The 21946-nt window shown below is 38.0% G+C and overlaps 2 protein-coding genes across 3 annotated transcripts in view; both read right to left on the minus strand.

Annotated features, from left to right (window-relative positions):
• The window catches only part of INTS9 (integrator complex subunit 9), a 135388-nt gene that overhangs the window by 86196 nt on the left and 27246 nt on the right, over positions 1 to 21946 (minus strand). For both annotated transcript variants that reach the window (XM_006884874.1, XM_006884873.1), the window contains 2 exons: positions 19555 to 19694; positions 15310 to 15396 (listed from right to left, as the gene is read on the minus strand). In XM_006884874.1, coding sequence (XP_006884936.1) covers positions 15310 to 15396; positions 19555 to 19694 — 227 coding nt within the window. The remainder of the gene's footprint in view (positions 1 to 15309; positions 15397 to 19554; positions 19695 to 21946) is intronic.
• LOC102866033 (uncharacterized protein C9orf85-like) lies at positions 14934 to 15182 on the minus strand. Its single transcript, XM_006884894.1, has 2 exons — positions 15144 to 15182; positions 14934 to 15074 (listed from the first exon to the last, which is right to left on the minus strand). The coding sequence occupies exons 1-2, from the start codon at positions 15180 to 15182 to the stop codon at positions 14934 to 14936; spliced, it is 180 nt and encodes a 59-aa protein (XP_006884956.1).

The raw sequence follows: 21946 nt of genomic DNA on the forward strand, positions 1-21946 counted from the left end.
AGAAAAAAAATAAAGAATGCTATTTGGTAATTTAAAAAATCTGAATAGAATAGGCATGCTAAACTAATTAAACGATTTATTTTAAGGTTTTTTATTTTTATTTTTTATTTTTGTGTGAGTGTGCCGTCAAGTCGGATCTGACCGGTGCGGGAGGGGATTGTCCCTCCTTCCCCGGCGGGGCATCTGGTGGATTCGAACCGTGCGCCTCTGGGCTTGTAGTTGCAGCTCCTTGCCACTGGGCCACCAGAGCTCCCTATTTTAAGTTTTAAATAAAGTGTTATACAGGCAGCTTAAGTTTACGAGATGGTAGGTAGCTCTACCTGTAGACATACACCCAGGAAGAAGCAAACAGCTCTTGAACACTAAATCAGTAGTAACATTCAAATATAAAAATAACACCATTTTCTTTTTACAAATCTAGAAGTTATTCTTAATCCACAGGACTGGATGACATTTTATATCCAAATTCAATCTTGCAATAACGCACAGGCAGACACTGCCTCAGTACTTGGGACATGCAAGCATTCAGTTACATTAAACACTGCTGGTTATTAAGTGGCAATAAAACGTGAATGTGGCCCTTGGAATTACAAAAAAAACAAAACAAAACAACAAAGAAACAAAATGTATACAAAGAAATAATACTGTTGGTCTTAATAATCTAAAATCTACTTTTGGAGAAATTATTGCAGTCTTTCAAGTGAAGAAACTAATCAACAGGGAGAAAAAAAATTAGATTTCTTTAAAAAAAATCTTTTCCCATCTTTCTCCTCAATGTAAGGAGACATTAAAATGGTATGGAAATAATAAACCTACGTTTTAGAGAAATCAAAAAAGCATTTGTTTTTATATAAATGTTCACTACAGATGATTTTTTGATAAATAAGGCAATGATGGAAGGGGGAAAATAAACTGACTGACAGCAAGCCTGAAGGAGGGAAAAAACTGGGTTCCCAAGGCTGCAAATTTTCATGGAATTGAAGATGTTGGGTTTGAACAAGCAATAACTATATTAACAGCCAAATACTTGAACCACAGTGCCAACAGGATCCCTTAGTGGGAAAACAGTTTGACTGTGTGGATCTCAACAAACTGTGGTTGACACTGAGAAGAATGGAAACCCGAGGATATTTGATTTTGCTTATGTGAAACCTATATTTAAACCAGGAGGCAGTCATCAGAACAGAGCATGGTGGCACTGTATGGTTCAAAATCTGGAAGGATGTACACCAGGGATGTATTCTGTCTCCATACCTTTTCAATCTATATGCAGAAAAATCATCTGGGAGGCTGGGCTGTATGAGGAGAAATGTGGCATCAAGACTGGAGGAAGACTCAACAACCTGCGTTATGCAGATGACATAACCATGCTTGCTGAAACTTAGGAGGACCGAAAAACTTGCTGCAGAAGATCAAGGACTGCAGCCTTCAATATAGATTGAAGCTCAACATCAAGAAAACAAAGATTCTCACCACTGGGCCAACTGGCAGCATTATGACAGATGGTGAAGAGACTGAGATTAACAGTTTAGTTTGCGTGGATCCACAATCAACATTCTTGGTACCAGCAGCAGGAAATCAAGAGACGAATTTCATTTGCAAAGTCGGCTGTTAGGGACCTCTCCAGAGTGCTGAAGAGCAGTGAAGTCAGTCTGGAGACTAAGGTGTGCCTGATCCAGACCATAAGCTTCGCAATTGCTTGCTATGCACCAGAGAGCCAGACAGGGGTTGATAGAGAATAATAGATGACTAGGGATGATGCCCTTGAGCTGTGGTGATGGAGAAGAGTGTTGAATATACCAAGGACTGCTAGGAGAACAAACAGGTTGGTCCTATAGAGGGTGAAGCCAGGCTGTTCCTTGGAGACAAGGATTCCGAGGCTCCATCTGATATACTTTGGACATGCTGCAAGGAGGGACCAGTCCTTGGAGAGGGACATCATGCTTGGAAGGGTGGCGGGACTGAGAAAGAGAGGTATACCACTGATGAGATGGATTGATACAGTGACTGGGGTAACGAGGGTAGGTGTTTCAGAGACAGTAAAGTTGGTACAGGATAGAGCAGGTTTCAGGGCTGACGTACATAAAGTTGCTATGAGTCACAAACGACTTGATGGCACATAACAACAACAACAACAGCACTGCATAAAAACCAATACTTCAGTAAAAGACTAACAAGTATGGCTTTTAATATTATCACATTATAAGATGTATTAGCTCAGTAACCTATTCATTGCTTGTATCCCCAGCACTGAGCACAATATCGAATATTTATCTTAAGAGGGAAGAGTCAAGAAGTCAATAATTTAAAAGTCTTGTCTGATTTAAACCAGCAAATATGAGGTAGAGATAAGCTCCACAGTGGGGTCAAAAGTGTTGGGGAAAAAAAGAGAAAATGAGCAATAGGCCAGAAGAGGAAAGCCAAAGAGTTTCCCCAGTAACACTAATTTTCAATACAACCATCTCAGTTTACAGTTTTGTGGCCAGCAATTTCTGTCAGGGATGTCTCTTGGAATTCATGTTGATTGTCATCGAGTCTCATAGCGACCCTATGAACAAAAGGCCTGAAGCCTTTCTACAACTATCATCAGTTATGAAAGTTCATAAGGGTTTCCAGGGCATGTTGTTTCTAAGTGGATGCCACTCCTGCTGCCCGGGATTGATAAATTTGTGTAATCTTCTCCCCTCGAATGTGAGCTATACCCTAAATGAATTCAACAAAAGGGATGGGCTGTAGTTTTATGATCAGATTCCACAAAGTCTGTGTTTCCCTTTTGTTAGCTCGAGTTCTCTCCTGCCTGGTCATTTCCTGCCTGTTGATGCTAGCTACCATGCTGAGGATCTGATCTTGCCAACTATCCTATGAGTGACCTAAAAGCAGAGTATTGCAAAAACTCCAGAACCATGTTGTTGTGTGCTGAAACTGACCCACAGCTGACCCTTCAGAGGGTTTTCAGAGGCAGCAGTCAATATCACGGGAGGACACTACCCATCTTTTTCCCTTGCAAAGCAGCCTGTGGATTTGTACTGCGTGCCTTTGGGATTGCAGTGCAGCTTCTTAGCACTATGCCACCAGTCCTTCCCAGAACCACAGTACTTAGTAAAATTAAGAAATTATAAAGTTTTGAGGGTATAAGATCTAGTAGAGAGGCAATATTTTAATATTTTAACTAAGTCTGGATGTTCATTATATTTTTATAAACTAATGGTATAGAACTTTGGTTGAACCCTGTTCTCCATATTCAATGAATATTTATCTTTCCTTATTCTCACTGTAATATTGAGCGATTAATTTATCTTTAAGTCTCCCTCTTCCATATATGCTTAAACTGAGGATAAAATTTCTCCCTTACATACTGTGAGGACTATGTTGTTGTTAAGTGCCATTAAATTGAGTAATGTCTCATAGTGACCCTAGGAACAACAAATCTACAGATCTAAATCCTGCTGTCCTCATGACTTTTGACATACTTGAGCTCATTGCTAAAGTCATTGTGCCAATCCATCTCATTGAGGGTTTTCCTCTCAACTGCTGACTCTCCACCTTTCAAAGCATTAGATCACTTTCCAAGGAATAACCTCTCCTAGCAACATGCCCAAAGGCTCAGATGAAGCTTTGCCAAATTTGCCTTTTAAGGAGCATATTCAGGTCTATTCTTCAAAATCACAAGTTAAAGGCATCAATTCTGTTATCCTCATTCACCGTCCAGCTCTCAGCTGCACAAGTGATGGAAAAGACTATTTATGGTCTGAATCAGGCATGCCTTATTCTTTTTTCCCCCCTTTAATCTGCCTTACGCATTGACCATTAAAAAAAATTAATTTTAATGAAAGTTTACAGACTTAGGGTTTAGAGTCATTCACTGTTGCACTTTTCTCCCTACATGCCGTCCCACCCCCCCAAATTCATTCTTCTCTTTGAAAAGTAAAAGAAAAATTCTTTTATTGTTATACAATCCCTCCCCTCAAGTGCACTCCACTGTGCAGCCTTCATTCTGGACTCCTGTCATGACAATAATACCCAATCATATGTCCCTTTTAAACAGTTCTTTCCCTCATCTGTTTCAGTGCAGTATACATTATTTATCCCCTCTTTCTCAGTCTTCCCTCAAATCTGATGTGAGTCCTGTTTTACAACAGTGCACACTTTAATCTTCTAAGTGACATCTCTGCTCTTCAGTATTCTGGAGAGGGCCCTCACAGCAGATTTTCCCAACACAATGTCTCCTGATCTCCTGGTACCAAGGATGTTGATCCAAATAAGATGAAATCATTGCAAATTCAATCCTTTCTCCTTTTATCATGATGTTGCCCACTGGCCCAGCAGTGAGGACTTCTGTTTTCTTGATATTGAGACAGAATCCATATGGAAGGCTGTAGTCCTTGATTTTCTGCAGCAAGTGGTTCAAGACTTTCAGCAAGCAAGGTCATGCCATCTGCATAAGGCAGATTTGTTCATGAGTCTTCCTCTGATCCTGATGTCACACTCCTCTTTATTGAGTCCAGCTTCATGAATGATTTGCTTAGAAAATAGGTATGGAGAAGGGATACAACTCTGAAGCACATTCTTTCTGATTTCAAATCATGTAGTGTCCCCTTGTTCTGTCTGGACAAGAGCTTCCTGGTGTACGTATAGATTTTATATGAACACAATTAAGTGTTCTGTGATTCCCACTCTTTTCAATGTTAGCCATAGTTTACTATGAGCCACACAGTCAAATGCTTATATAATGAAGATTACAGCAAATTCAAATATATAAATCTCTCCTGCCCTTCCTATTAGTTCTCTCTCTCTCCCTTTCAAATTCTTTGCGTGGCTTAGGGTAGTTTCTGATACCTCACATACTGCCTACATGTTTCAGATTTAAACCTTTCTAATTATTTGTCATTTTTCTATCTAGAACTCTCTGGAGATTTGCTTTTTCATATAGTTGACTATAGGTGACTATTTCTTCCAAACTAATAATCTCAATAGTATTATTACATCAGCAGACAGACTATTTAAAATAGGAATGAAAAATAACTAAAAAAGAACTAAATTTCACTATTACTTGTACAACATTAAGATTTACATTCCCATTCTTCCCTGTCCCTCATCCCCAACTCTGTTCTGTACAATGAGCTGATTTTAACCTCATAAGCAGTCCATGCTGCCACATTTTTGCTCACATTGCTCTTTTGCCTTGGAATGGTCTCTTTCCCTTCATTCAAACACACTTGGTCTGCCAAGTTCAACATTAGTCTTGCTATGTCATACACAACCTTTGCTTGACAAGCTTTCTAAGTATAAACACTAGTCTTAAAGCATCTTTTACTTTTTTCTAGAAGTTTATTGTGGTTTAGCAAAAGAGTCTGAAGTCCTTTGAATTCTTTATTTATTATCTACAAATTCCTTTTGCTAATACTCTATTTTACTCTTTGTATTTAGTCACTTTGTCATCATTCTGTTCTATATCCTGACATCTTATCTAAGTTAGCTTTCCCTGAAACTCTCCTTATGCTTACTGAGGCCTTCATTATGCAGAGGCATTTATAGAGCCATTCAAAACCATTAGGATTATTGGCTGATTTAGGATAAGTCAGATAAGGAAACCCAGAGGGAACTAGTTGGCTTTTCTTTCTGGCCTTCTAACTTATCAAAGTCAAGTTCTCAGAGTCTAAATGTTGCATAAATGCTTTCTGAAAGATTTCATTGTCTTTTTGTTCAGATCACACTTGAGGGCCTAGTAAACTTCTTTGACATTATGTCAAAAGTCTGTTGCCTCTTCCTCTAACCTAGCAACAGAACAGGTAGCACAGTCATTTATTTTCTGTTAAAAAGCAAGACTTTTAAGTTGATGAGAAAAATGTAAATGTTGATAATGATAATAAAAATACAAATATAGGTTAGGTTTTTGTTAAGTGTTGCATGAATGAATTGAAAAGCACAAATGACACAAGAGCAAAACACAAAAAACGGAAATATTTTTTGACTCCTCTCATTCCAGCCAAAAGAAGTAAACATATAAGGAACGGGAGGGGGTAGGTGAGACATGTTAGTATAGTGATAAACTTTCAGAGTACACCACAAGTGGTGTTTCACAATCAAACATTTATTGATTTTAACCTGGAAGTAGATTATAATCCTTGATTATTTTTTTCAGGTAAAACTATCCCTAGAATAAACAAAGGAATTGCTTAGGCTACCAGAGCATTACAGAAACATCTCCTAATAGTATTTTAACTATCTTTGCTCTAATTCTATATTCATGAAAAACAACAAAAACCTCTTAACTATAATCTGATCTCTTAAATGGATATGCCTACCAGAAGAGAGTGCTTACGCAGATGAACCATTCTAGTTCTGGAGTCAGGTAGATATTTCAGCATAAATGAAGAAATCTTTGTTTGCCAGACAATAATCCCAGGAATTGGTTAGAATAAACCAATCTCTTAGAGGATTGTGAAGTTTAAGATTCAACTGTGATTGTTGTTATGTGTTGTTGAGTCATTTGTGACTCATAGCGACCCTATGTACAATAGCTCTGAAGCCTGCTCTATCCTGAGCCAATCTTCTTGTCTTTGACACATCTACTCTCCTTATCCCACTCACTGAGTCTATGCTATCAAAATATTGCCACTTTGTGAAAACTTAGCTTACGTAAAGTAACTTCTCCACTGGAAATGTTCTACAATTATAGCATTACTGACTGGAGAGAATGAAATTCTCTTGTTTTAGAGAAAAGGAGATTGAGTCTCAAAAAATATGAATGATAAAAAAAACAAGAAGCAATGGCTGTTGTACCATGTAGTCGGAAACAACCCACAGCTGACCCTCCAGTGGGTCTTCAGGGTCAGTAATTGCATGGGAGGAGACTGCCCATCCTTCTCCCAGAGAGCAGCTGGTGGATTTGTACCATGTGCCTTCGAGATTGCAGCACAGCTTCTTGGAACTAGGTCACCAGGACTCCCCTAGAAGCAACAAAACGATTAAAAAGAAGTTTCCTTTCTACTGTATTACCTTGCTTTCATCAAGAAAAATAGTATCTGTGTGGAAGACAGATGTACTATGCTTGGTGAAAAGGTGTTATCTGAGCCAACTGTATCTTTAAAAGAGAAAAGGATACTAGTGTTTACAGAGTACCTACAATGTGCCTGGCTTGGTTTTAAGCCATGATTACTCACTGAATGCTCACAGTAAGCCTGTGATATTGCTAATACTATCTCTACATTATAAATGAGGAAACTGAGTCTAGAAACAATAATTTACCACAGTTACTAAAAAAGGAGATCTAAAAAGAAAACATCTATTTGATCTTCAAATCCATATTGATTTATAATCTTCCTAAAGCTGAATGTGAAAAATTTCTTTATATATTCTCAAAGAGGGAGCTCTAGTGGCCTAGTGGCATGAAGCTGCGCTGCAAGCTCGAAAGCACACAGTTTGAGGCCACCAGCTACTCTGCAGGCAAAGGTGGGCAATATCCTCCCGTGTGATTCGCTAAGTGTCGGTTCCCACTCTTTGGTACATGACAACGAAAACATTCTCAAAGAGTGTTAAAGCAGGAGGATCTCAACTCTAATATGCTTTTTGTTTGTTTGTTTGTTTTGCAACTTCTAGAAGGGATATACCTATTATTTTAAGCTCCAACTGCTGAAAGTTACTACAGGATCTCATGTAGGAATATAAACAAATGAAAAAAACAAAAATACTGTCATCTAGTTGACTCCTAGAAATTGGAACCCTCTAATAGGCTGTAAAATTTTACTGGGAAGAGACTGTCCATCTTTCTACCATAGAGCAGCTGGTGGATTTAAGCCACCAGCCTTCCGGCTAGCAGTCCAACAAATAACCCACCATAACTCCTTATCTACGAATATACTAATGCCTAGTTCCATAATGCTTATAAGTTTTAAGAGCATTATCATGTTTACCTATAATGATTTATTGTTAATCACAACTATAGCTTTCTGGTCGTATTAAAAAAATGAGCTAACAAAAAGCTAGCATTACAAAAACAAAAAACCCCAATACGAGTGGCCACTCTAGATTCCTAACAAGAAATGTTTACAATTTCCCATAAAAATCTAACTTGTAAAATATGGGTAACTCAGATATTAAAGAATTATATTACAAGATATTTTCCTTTTCATACCTTTTAAAATTCATCTCCTTTCCAAGAGTAAACTGCAATGTCAAAATTCAGAAGAAAGATAGCCAACATATAAATAAATCTCAGGGAGTAGTGTCAACTGAGGCTGCAATCGTACAGCTGCCAAAAAACAAGAGTAATTGGTTTTCGTTCCGAACATATACTAATACTAAATCAAATGCTAATTCAAACTTACTTTGAATGATTTAAGGGAATTTGCCAGATTCCTATGATCAAGGAGTTTGAAAGACTTTATAATTTATTGTTTTTCTTGGTTGATGATATTAGTAATAAGTTAATAAGATTAATTAATTCAAGACCAGTAGCTTCTCTCAGACTGCTTGTGTAAAGTCTACCTAAGCAAAAGTGAAAAAACCGGGGATAAGCTCTTCAAATAAAGCCAACAAAAGTGTTTTGCTTAAATCAGATATTTTTTCCCCCTTAAAATTAAGAGCCAACATTTAAATATACACATACAAAACCAAAAATTCACATGTATATTTTTAACTTTTGTTAAACAAAACCAAATGGACTCTTTGGCAAGGATAGGCTCACATTCCTACATGACCACAGCTTGCTGCTGTTGAGTCCACTGTGTCACTCGGCAACAGTTCCTCTCAACTGTCAACTCACTTCAGTCCTTGATACTACCAGCCCCATCTCTGCCACACATCTCAGTCTGGGACTAGCACTTTGGAGGAAGGATTGACACATAGCATGTACTTTAAAAAAAAAGGTGCCAAACAAAAAACCGTACACATGAAAACACCCAAACAAATGAAGGTCATACAATTTAAGAGAACTTTCAAGTCAGTCAGTACTGATAAAGAACAGTATTTCTCAGAGTACTGTGCCCTGGTAGTCTGGGATTCTAAATATCAACTGGCTTTTATCAGAGAATATTCAGAAGTGATTTGCATCTTCACCATAAATATTGTGCAAATTAAACACTGATACATTAGTATTGTAACGCAAGCTTAATTTCCAAGTAACTATTTAAAGCAAGGTGACACACAACATTGTTAGCAGAAAGGGAAGAAGACTTCCAGCAATTTATTACTGAAGAAAATGAAAACTGTAGCTTTCAGTATGAGTTCAACATAAAGAAAACAAAAATCTTCAAAAGTGGACCAACAGTCATTATTATGATAGAGAGCATAAAGACTGAAGTTATCAATGATTTCTTTTTACTTGACTCCACAATCAACCCTCATGGTAGCAGCAGTTCACAAATCAAAAAGCATCATGCATTGGAGAAATCTACTGCCAAGGCCCTTGTTAAAATGCTAAAGAACAAAGATGTCCATTTAAGGACTAAGCTGAACCTGGCTCAAGCATGGTATTTTCAACTGTTTCACATGAATGTGAAAGTGTTGGCATAATGTCAATTCTCCTCCTCCTTATTTATTATAGCTCTTATTGAAAAGATAGACAATGAATAAGGAAGATCGAAGAATAATCAATGTCTTTGAAATATGATGGTCGTGAAAAGTATTGGAAATACCAAGGACTGAAAAGAACAAACATAACTGTCTTGGAGGAAGTGCAACAAGGGTGTTCTATAGAGGCAAGGATGGTGAAACTGCATCTCATACTTTGGTCAGGAATATAGCCCTAGGAATTGATGGAATACCAATTGACATATTTCAATAAACTCATGCTGCCATGGATGTGCTCACCAGGTTGTGCCAAGAAATCTGGAGGATAATACCTGGTCAACTGACTGGAAAGGATCCATATTTACTATCATTCCAAAAAAAGATTACCTGAGAGAATGTGGAAATAATTGAACAATATCACATGCTAGCAAAACTCGAAGGTTATAATGACTGAAATAGTACATTGACAGAGAATTACCAGAAATACAAGTTGGGTTTAGGAGAGGTCATGGCACTAGAGACAATATCACAGATGTAAGATGGGTCTTGGTAGAAAGCAAAGAGTACCAGAGGAATGTGTGTGTTTCACTGACTATACAAAGATGTTTGACTGTGTGGATCACTACAAATCGTGACTAACCTTGAGGAAAAGGGGAATCCCAGAACAATTGATTGTGTTTATGTGAAACCTACACTTGTACCAAGAAGCCCTTCTTAGAACAGAGCCAGGAAACACTGTTGTTATTGTATGTGCTGTTGAGTTGCCTGCAACCCAAAGCAACCCTATGCACAGCAGCTCTGAATGCTGCTCTGTCCTGAGCCAGTCTCACTAATTCCAACACACCAACCCCAACTACCACCGTTAGTGCATCAATCCATCTCATCTCGGGTCTTCTTGTCTTGCCCTATCCCTCCATCCATGGCTTAAAATCAGGAACGGTGTGCATCAGGGATGCATTCTGTCTCCATACATTTTCAAGCTATATGCAAAATAGATCATTCTGGAAGCTGAGCTTTATGAGGAGGTATGTGACATCGGGATTGGAGAAAGATGCATCAGCAACCTATATTATGCTGATGACACAACCCTGCTTGCTGAGACTGAGGAGGACCTGATGTATTTGCTGCAGAAGATCAAGGACTGTAGTCTTCAATATGGAATGAAGCTCAACATCAAGAAGACAAAGAATCTCACCACTGGGGCAATTGGCACTACCATGACAGATGGAGAAGAGATTGCACAATTACAGCTTACTCGGCTCACAATCAATATTTCTTGGCACCAGCTGTCAGGATAGCAAAAGACAAATTGCATTGGGAAAATCTGCTGTCAGGGGCCTCTCTGGAGTAATGAAAAGCAATGATGTCTGCAGACCAAGGTGCACCTGTTCCAGGCCATGTTCTTTGTAATTACTTGCTTTGGATCAGAGAGCTGGACAAGGATGACAGAAAAAGAATTGATGCCTTTGAGTTGTGGTGCTGGAGAAGAGTCTTCAACATACCATGGACTGACAAGAAAACAAACAGGTCTGCCATGGAGAGGGTGAATCCAAGTTTCTCTTTGGAGGCTAGGATTTTCTTCATTTCACATACTTTGGACACATGGCCAGGAGGGACCGATCCTTAGAGAAGGACATCATGCTCGGAAGGGTGGAGGGCCAGCGCAGGAGAGGAAGACAACAGATGAGATGGGTTGATAACTGTGACTGGGGAAATGGGGGTTAGTGTTTCAGAATCAGTGAGACTAGCTCTGGACAGGGCAGGCTTCAGAGATGCTGTACATAGAGTTGCTATGGGTCGCAGGTGGCTCAAAGGCATATAACACCACTAACACCACCACAACCACCATCACCACCACCACTACCACTTTGGCCATGTTATTAGGAGGTACCAGGTCTTGGAAAAGGAAAGCACACTTGGAAAATTAGAGGGTTAATGAAAGACAGGAATAATGTCAACAAGATCAAGTGACAGAGCAACTGCATCAACGGGTTTGAGTATGGCCATGAGGCCAGATGGCAGGACTGAGCAAGGTTTTCGATCTGCTGTTTCCAGGACTGCTACGAGTCACAGTCGATATAATAGCACCTAACAGCAGAAACAACATTTTAAAAAGTCCTTGCTTGTCTGATGTCAATTACAGAATAACTATCTCTTCAAATTCTACCACGTCTATTGTTTATGCTGACTTTAACAGAAAAAAGAGAACATAGATTTCTTGGCTTGTTGTGTAAGTCTTCCAATAGGTTCTTCCCTTTTCTTTATCAATAATTACAACTTATCTCATTGCCATAAGAGTTGACTAGCCTGAGAATGAATTATAATCTTATTCTATTCTTTATGTTTTTTCCCCACGTATAATATCTCTTTTCTCCCTAGCTAGTTTAATTTTTTAAAATTTCATACTGACATATATAAAAAAAATCATAAAGTATATATACATTGTTTTTCACACGAGGTTGGCATTCTGTTCTTTAAATAATTATTTTAATTCCTTTACCATTCTAACTTCTGACAAGCTTCTGATTTTTGCCCACCTGTGCCCAAATGTGAGCTAGCACATTTAATGTGGTTTGGTTTATTTTTTTAATTTATTCCCTACCCTTTCCTTCTTCAGGATTTAGTCTCCTTTTCCCCTAATACATGACGACATTTCTTTTTTAAAGTAAACAGTTTGTTGTATTTTTACAAAGAATAGGAGGCAAAGGAAGATTGCCAAGGACTTTCTTTGCCCAAGGTCACAAAAGAAAAGGCAAAATAAGGACTTGGGACTTCCTGATACACAGTCCAAGGTTTGGAAGTCAGGAAATTCTGACCTTTGAACACCAATTCTGATATGCCAAAAATTATTTGTGGTAGAATACTATAAAGGCTATAATTTTAAAAGGAGGAGCACAGGAAGGTAAAGCATATGTGTTTCCTGGGGAAAGAAAATAGAGTTCTAAGGTTCTAAGGGAAAGAGATACGTAAAGCTAGAATCCTATATGGTCCAATTGGAACTCAGAAGAGAAAGAGGAAGACAGAAGATGTATGGCAATAGTTGACAGAAATGGTATCAGAGAAAAAGAATGCAAATTAAGGAGAGAAAAGGACTAAATACCATATCTGACAGAGTATAGCAGTTTTAAACATGTCATTCATACACATACACACACACACACACACACACACACACAGATTCAGATGTGAGCATGTTCAAAATTTTTTTTCTTACTGTGCAGTCACACATACAACATATCCTCAAGAAAAAGGAATATAAAGATCTATAAAATAAAAGTGAAAATGTACACAGATAAGAATACTCCTTCCCTCACATGCGAGGAGTTTCTCATGCATTTTTCTTGTGTGCTGTTGAGTCAGAACTGACTCATAGCTGATGTATCAGCAGGTTTTCAAAGGCTGTAAACTCCACGGGAGGAAACTGCCCATCTTTCTCCTATGGGCCAGCTGGTGGATTTGAACCAAGCTAGGAGAAGTATCTGCATAAGCCTTTGTTCAGAATATTAGCCCAGTTGTCTAGTTTTGAATACAGATCTCTCTACTTAGTAACTGGGTACCTTGTTACTTAATCTCCCTGAGCCTATGGTCTCTTTTGTAAAATGGGAAAATTAAAGGATTGTTACATAATTAGATACTTTAAATGACTAAAACACTTAGAATAGTACCTGCCACATAATGAGTACCACATAAATGACTTATTTGGAAAGAAATACATTCATATGTTCAACTTAAACTATGAAACAGTGATAGCAGAAAAAGTGACAACATAGTCTAGTTAAATAAACATAAAAAAGGGAGATGTCTAACATATCACTGATCTGGGTGGGAAAGAGAGCAGGAGAACATGGATTTGGTGGGGCCCATACATGATCTGAGACATTGAAGGACAATTTTAAATCCAGACTCTTAATGCTAAAACCTAGTCTTAAGACTAGAATTACTGTGGTGCCTGGAAGGTGAAGGCAGCAGTTGCTCAGTTTATAGAGAGCCCAACAGAGTTAGAATGATGGGTGGCTTAAATAACCAATTTAAATAAAGGACCATGGAAGTGAAATCAAGCTGTCTATAAGCCCATAAGCATATCTTATTTTCTTGTATTTTTGCATTATAGTGTACACAGATATTGTGCTTTTTACAAATTGAAGGTTGTGGCAATTCTGCATTGACCAAGCCAATTAGTACCATTTTCAAACAGCATGTGCTCACTTTGTGTCTCAATTTGTGCCATTCTAATAATTCCTACAATATTTCAAACTTTCCATAATACCATTAGACACTTAATACAGCACAGTGTATGTATACCTTTTATATATGGACTGGGAAACAAAAACATTCATGTGGCATGCTTTAATATATTGCTTTACGACAGTAGTCTGGGACCAAACATGAAATAACTCTGAGGTATGTCTATATTTACTTTGCCTCTTACAAACTGGTTTCTGATCCTAGCATTCTACTGAAACACACCTTTCTGGGACTGTTAATAATTTCCTAATCTCCATAGCAAAGGGCCTGAGTTGCACCTCAACTGACATTTACACTACTTCTGAAAGCACAGACTACCGTGTATGTGGTGACCAGGCTACCTACCATATGCAGCTCTCCTCTCACCTGCCTAATTACTCTATTGCCAGCCTGTCTTTATAGTTCTCACCAATTCTTTTTCATTTATTCTTAGGAACTTCTTGTAACCCATACCTCTGCTCTTCATGCGTGCTGTCACTGTCTGAATGCGGGCCTCTGTGATCTCCCTTGGGCTTCTCAAGCAGAGTCAGACGTTCTCATGTTTCTGCTCTCCTACTCTCTCCACTGCTTAAACAAAGTTATTGTCTCTTTAGAACGAACATGACCCTGCCATTCTCCTTACAAGCCATTATGCTTCAGCTTCAGAACATAAACTTTAAACTTCATATATTGGATTTGTCATTATCTCCCTCCAATTTACCTCCTAAGTTTCATCTTTCACTTCTATCCAAACTGAACTGCTCTCACTGTTCCCTGAATACAGTATGTCCTACAACGCTGGACCTGGGCCACTCTTCCCTATCTTTTTAATTTAAAATTAAATCTAGAAAAGTCCTTTTCTTCCTCCACTACCCATTTTAATGGTCATTTCTTGAGGATTTTCCTTCAGCAGAGAGAAAGAATTATTCTTTGAATGTCTGAAGCACTATAATACATGTCATGTGGAATTTTTATTTACCTATTTTTAAATTATTTATTTTATTTATTTTTTATTTACCTAATTTTTATTTTCTATTAAACTTGGCACATCTCAAAGTTTTCTAAAAACTCCTATAACGTTGCCTCCAAAAAAAGATATTAGCTGAACCAAATGTAATCCTTTCATGGAGTAAATAAAATTTTGAATTCTAACAACATAAATTTAAATAGAAAAGAAGAAAAAAAAAAATCAGACAACTTTAGTAGGAATTAAGACTATAGCCGAGCCGGGCGTGGTGGCGCGCGCCTGTAGTCCCAGCTACTCGGGAGGCTGAGGCTGGAGGATCGCTTGAGTCCAGGAGTTCTGGGCTGTCGTGCGCTACGCTGATCGGGTGTCCGCACTAAGTTCGGCATCAATATGGTGACCTCCCGGGAGCGGGGGACCACCAGGTTGCCTAAGGAGGGGTGACCCGGCCCAGGTCGGAAACGGAGCAGGTCAAAACTCCCATGCTGATCAGTAGTGGGATCGCGCCTGTGAATAGCCACTGCACTCCAGCCTGGGCAATATAGCGAGACCCTGTCTCTTAAAAAAAAAAAAAAGACTATAGCCGATAGGAAGCCAGGAACTTTCCTCACCGTTGTATATCTTTATTCTTCCACAAGGAGGCAGACTGAGCCTTTGGCACTCTTTCAATAAAATTCACCAGCTCTTCCATGAGGAGCCTGAGGATAAAGGGGAAAAAAGTGATAAAACATTCATAACAATATTAGAGAAACACCATGCTCTAACATCACAGTCAGGAGAAATAAATTTGCCTGCTCCTACCATCTTCTTCCTCTACTGCATATAAATACAAGGACAATTTCACACAGAGTTAAATAGCTAATATTCTCAATGAATTTCCAAGTAAAGGATTCTACTTCTAAATTATTTATATTCACCTTTAAGCAAGTCTGTTGTGTTTCTTTTGTCTGAACACTGTAATATAGAAGATTGGTTTAATATTAAAAAAAAAGGCCTCTGCCTTTTAATAAAACGGGAAAAAAAGGTAAATGACTGCGAATTACCTTGTTTTAGTGGTAGCAAGGATAGGGAAAAGAAGACAGCATGAGAATACTAAATGGGCATTTTAAAATGATAAATTTTCTTGAAATAGTCTAGTAATTAGCAAAATTCTACACAGAAGAATACTTTCAGGATTAATTCTGAAAATTTAAAGCACCAGTATATCTCTGAAGATCCTAAAATGAAATAACCACAGAGATACTAAGAAACACCTCACTCCGTTGTATCAATGGTGCACATGATACGAGACCAAGAATTGTTCTAAACTATTTTTTAAAAAATTACTGTGATTTGAATGAAAGTTTACAAAGAAATTGGTTTTTAATTCTTGTATTCTAGTCTATATACATTTCCCCTCTCTTTTACTCTACATTTAATCCACATTGCATGCACTATTTCAGATTGTTAATGGCAATACACATAATATGTGATCATTCATTTCAGATCGACCTTCCATTCATCTTTTCCAGTCTCTCTGCATCCTTGTCAGTATTGGTTGTCTGCTGTCCTGCTGAACTTTGCTACTGTTGCTAGAGTGAGATGATACTTCAATGTTGTGATTTGCTTTTCTCTAATAGCTAGTGGTCTTGAACATTTCAAGTATTTTTTTTTTCCATCTGAACATCTTTGGAGAAAAATCTTTTCCTATTTTCTATCCATTTTGTAACTGAGTTGTTTCTTTCCTGTTGAGGTGCTGGTGTATTCTATATATTTTAGATATGAGTCCCTTATTAGATATGTCATTGCTAAATATTTTTCCCCAATCTAAGCTTTCTTTCTTACTTTATTGAAAAAGTTTGAGAAGCACACAAAGATTCAATTAGTTAAACAAGGCTTTATTAATTTTTAAACTCTCCTGTTTGTAGATTCTTGGTTATGTTTGGAAGTCTAGTCAAGTCATAGGTTAAGGCTTCTCAATTTGGTCCTATTTTTTCTGATGATCAACACAGTCTTTGGGTTTAACTTAGGTCCTTCATCTACCTTGAATTGGTTTTTTTCTGTGGTGTAAGATGTGGAACTTGTTTTAGTTTTCTAAAGACAGATGTCCAATTTTGGTAGAACCATTTGTTAAAAATGCTGTTGTTTCCGCACTTAATGGATTTCATCTCCGTATCAAAGATCAGTTGATAAGTAAACAAGTTGATTTCTGAATCTTGATTCTATTCCACTGGTCTATTATGTCTGTCACTGTACCAAATGCCATGCTGTTTTTATTACTATGGATGCGTAGTAGATTTTGAGAACAGAGAGTGTGACACCTTCTACTTTTTCTTTTTCAGAGAGCTGCTTATTTGAGGGTCTCTTTTCTTTCGATAAAAAGCTGGAATGTGCTTTCTCCATCTTTTTGTAGGATGGTAATGGTAATCTGTATTGGGATTGCACTAAACCTTTAGATTGGTTTTGGCAGAACTGTCATTTTAACAATATTGAATCTCATTATCCATAAACATGGTATATGCTTCCACTTATGTAGGCTTCTTTTTTGTTTTTTGTAGTTGTTGGTAGGTACCGTTGAGTATGAGTCACACGACCCTATGAACAGCCAACCTGAACCTTGCCCTATCCCTTGCCATCTTCATTACCTCTGACATGGCTGAACCCATTGCTAGAGTCACTGGGTCAATCCTTCTTGTTGGGGGTCTTCCTCTCCTTTGCTGACCCTGCTGACCCTCCATCTTTCCAAGCATGAAAACTCTTTCCAAGGAAGACCTAGCTACATGTCCAAAGTATGAAAGATGAAGCCTCATCATCCTTGCCTCCAAGAAACACTCTGGCTGCATCTTCTCAAAGACATATTTATTCTTTTGGCAGTCCAAGGGATATTCAGCACTGTAGTAGTGTTTTGAAATTTTCTTTACATAGGTTTTTTTGTGTCTCTAGTTATTTTTGTTCCTAAGAAATTAATCTGTGGTTGGCTTCTGTAACTGGTATTGTTTTACTTATTTCCTTTCCTATGATCTCTATATTGTAGAGAAATCCAACCAATTTTTGTATGTTGGCCTTGTATCCAATCGCTTTATAGACTTGGCCTATTAGGTTCAACAGTTTTCATGCCAAATCTTTGGAGTTTTCTATATACACTGTCATATCCTCTGCATAGAGATATGTTTTACCTCCTCTTTGTCAATCTGAATGACTCTTATTTCCTTCTTTTGCTTTATTACTCTAACTAGCTCTTCCAATATGTACTCAAGAGGAGTGGTGACAGTGGACATCCTTGCCTGGTCCTTATTTGCATGGGGAATACCTTTAATCTCTCTCCATGGATGATGAGATTGGCTATTGGTTTAGCTTATATGTTTTTAATTATGTTGAGGAAATTATCTTTATTCATATATTTTTAAGCATTCCGATAAGAAAAGGGTATCAGGTGTTTTCAAAAGCCTTCTCTGAATCAATTGAGATTTACACCATGTGTTTTACTCACGTGGCAGATGACATTTACAGTTTTTCTTATGTTGAACTTTCCTTGTATATTGTTCTAAATTCTTTGTTTTTTTGGTTCTAAATTCTTGATGGCTACAAGATGCCCAAAAGCTATAAGCAGAATTTCAACATCTATAACTTCCATTCATCCTCTAAGAGTCAGTATGTTCACATGGCAAACTATAAAGTTATTCCCATCTGAATAATGAACAATTTCATTTTTCCTATTTATTATCTAGTCCTTAACACAATCTCCTCCGTTCAGGCACAAAGGAACAATGCTTGTCCCTGAATTCAAAGGACTGGGATCCAAGTGATCATTCTCACTGCAGCTTTCATAAGAAGAGTCTCCGTAGGCAGTATTTACAGTTTTTAGATCAGAGTCTAATGTTCTTTTCTTCTTCTCTCTTTGAAACAGATCTGCTATCTTGACAGTTTTACTGTCCTATGATCATCCTTCCTTGGATAGCTGGTTTTCCCACCTGTACTTACTAGAGGTCATGTGGTTTGACACAAAAACATGTAAATATTTTGTTTTCTTTCTGGTAATTCTACCTTGTTAGACATCTGCAAGAATAAGAACCTATGTTCAAGAGTCTATGCAGATTCCAAGTATGCATATTTTGGATCTGGTAAGCCCAATTTACATCAAACTCATCAATTTACTTCATTAACTACTCCTTTCCTGGGTAATTTACTTCATATGCTTGGTGTTTCTTTTTTTCTTTTTTTTTCCCTCCTTCCTCTCACTAAGGGATGCTAACAATACTTGCAGCAACCAGCTAGGTTATGAAAGCTTCACAGGAGCTGAGAAAGACAAAATATTCTCCAGTCAAAGAACACTTTACAGTTTTCATTCCTTACGAGTCCCAAGTTTCTCTGTATCAACTCTAGAGACAATTGATTCACCTACTTCCTTATCTCTTGGGTTGTTTTTTTTTGCAGTAAGTCATCCCTGTTAAGCTACAAAAGGGAGAAAATTTGCAAGCAAAGTAGTGTAATTTGTTTCTCTATGTTCCTTTTCCTTGAAGCTCTTTGCTGTGCATTGCTAAAGCCAGGAAAACTATCTCTGGAAACTCCTACAGCAGTTCATAAGGGTGGGGGGGAGATTAAGACTCAGAAATGCCACTGAACATTTCTTTATCTGGACAGGCACTTACACAGAACTTTTTTTAAAATTTTTTATTAAACTTTATTAATTTTAATGAACATTTACAGAGATTTTATATTTCCATTCATTCATTGTTACACTAACACAGAACTATCTTGTGGGTCAGTTGCTTAGAGGAAATAACTATCAATCCTAACATAACACCTAATTAAATGTCAATACTGAAGGAAGAAGCTTTTCAGCTAAATTTTAATGGGCTAAGAAGAAATACTCTTACCTGCCAATCTGAACAGTGGGTTCTGTAGCGTATACAGTGCCTGTGAAACCAGTGTGCTCAGTGATGTAGGGCAGTGCCATCATGCAATGATAGTTAGAGATGAGGATCACATCTACTGTAGACAGATCTATTAGCTCGGTCTGAAAAGAAAGGGAAGGAATGATATATATCTGCTCAGGGCACATAGATCAACATGATGTGACTGAACAATGATGCTGTCAGATGCAGAGGAGGAGGTTTTGTACTACAGAATAATGAAGCCTTTCCTGCAATACTTCTATTCTCTCACTTTAGGATATTTCCTAATATTGACATTAAATAGTAGGACAGGATTGCGAATGATGAGAACACAGCCATCCTAGGGCATAGTTATGTGCTGGACACAGGAGGAGAAACAAAGGCAGGAGGCCTTTGTACCTGTTGCCTGGCAAGAGAAATCAAGTAACCTAAAGTGAACAGAGAACATTATAAACTATAAGGGGATACAGAATGTAATGTACATAGTGTAGACTAATTAGGAACACAGAAAGCAGCACACAGAGCCAACACATCAAATAAGAGAGATACTGATTACCAGTTTTACAGATAACAAGGATACACAAATACACACCAATAGAAATACACAGTTATGAGCAGAAATTATACTCCCTGACTCCACCATAATCCTAATCCTGGATCTATCTCTTATTTCATTAGTAAGATAGTGTTGCTGTTAGGTGCCATCCAGTTAACTACAACTCACTGTGACCTGTGAACAGCAGATCTGAGCTTGCCCTACCCTGCACCATCCTCACCATCTGATATGCTCGAGCCCATTGCTACGTCACTGCGTCAACTCATCTTGTCAAGGGTCTTCCTCTCTTTATTTGATTTTCCATCTTTACCAGCAAAATGTCTTTTTCCAAAGACTGGCCCTTCTGGCAACATGCTCAAAGTATGTGAAACCAAGTTTCACCATCCTTGCCTCTAAGGAGCAATCTGGTGGAACTTCCTCCAAATGTCAATATGTTTTTTTTCTTTTGGTAGGCCATGGGTATTGAATAAGCTTCTCCAATACCATAACTCAAAGGCATCAATTCTTTTTCTGTCATTCTTACTAGTTGTCCAACTTTTAGATGCATAGGAAGTAATGAAAAAATACCACGGTTTGGATTAGATACTCTTTAGCTCTTTTTTTATTTGTTTGATTTTTTTTTATTATTAATTTTAATGAAAATTTAGAGACAATTTGGATTTCCATTAATTCATTGTTGCATTTTTACCCCCACCCCAGTTCACTCTTCTCTTTGAAAAGTAAAAGAAAAATTCTTTCATTGTTATACAATCCCTCCCCCCAGGTCCACTCCACTATGCAGCCTTTGTTCTGGACTCCTTTAGCACTTCTGAGAGGGCCCTGACAGGTGATTTCCCCAATGCAACATGTTGGTTGTTGCCATTGAGTGTTGACTGTGGAATCAGGAAAATTAAATCATTGACAACTTCAATCTTTTCTCCATCTATTATGATGTTGCTGATTGGTCTAGTGGTGAGGAATTTTGTTTTCTTGATGTGGAAATTTAATAATCCATATTAAAGGCTGCAGCTTTTGGTCTTCTACTGCAAGTGCTTCAAGTCCTCTTCACTTTCAGCAGGCAAGGTTGTGTTATATAGGTAGCTGATGAGTCTTCCTCTAACCGTGATGTCACATTGTTATTCATGTAGTTCAGCATCCTTAATGATCTCTTCAGAATATAGACTGAATAGGTATGGAGAAATGATACAATCCTCACGTACATCTTTCCCCCATTTAAGATGATGCAGTAAGATAATGAGAATCAGGGAAACAAAAGTTAGCAGATTACAGACAATGCTACCACGTTTGGTAAATTTCATGGAAACTTTCACTGAATTCTTTGGAGGCTCAATTCAAATGTTACTTCTTCCATGAAATCTTTTTTATTGCATGGAGAGAAACTACTTCTTTCTTTTCAAACCTCCCAGGTCATTTTATGCATACTCCTCTTAATGCAGTCTTCACATTGTACAGAGAGTCACCTTGTCCCTCAATAAGGGACTCTCTCTGAGGTCAAGAATCTGCGTGACTCATCTCTGGCCCCTCTTACTCTTCAAGAGACAAAGGAAAGCATCTTTAACAGCTGCACCCTGTGTGGGGAAAGGTGAGACACTATGTTTCAAACATCACACAAATTGCCAAGGCCTCAATCACAGAAGTGTGGCCCCTGGGAAACCATAAGGGACACACTTCTGTCACACTTACACTAAGGGTCATGTGTAAGGTGAAGTCCAGTAAGTGTTTTAGTTAGCAAGTCGGTAAAAATCCACTGCCTTTAAGTCACTTCCAGCCCTCAGCAACCTTCTATGTGGTTACCGAGGCTGTAGATTTATATGGGAG

Source organism: Elephantulus edwardii, unplaced genomic scaffold (assembly GCF_000299155.1).
Source record: "Elephantulus edwardii isolate Elephantulus edwardi_28Jun2011 unplaced genomic scaffold, EleEdw1.0 scaffold00038, whole genome shotgun sequence".
NCBI lineage: Eukaryota > Metazoa > Chordata > Mammalia > Macroscelidea > Macroscelididae > Elephantulus > Elephantulus edwardii.

Bases quoted from the DNA above. Each gene is read 5' to 3' on its own strand.
- LOC102866033 (XM_006884894.1), bottom strand. From the start codon at position 15,182: ATGGGAGTTTTGACCTGCTCCGTTTCCGACCTGGGCCGG. The intron at 15,075-15,143 runs GTCACCCCTCCT...TGCCGAACTTAG, and splicing joins CCGTTTCCGACCTGGGCCGG to TGCGGACACCCGATCAGCGT.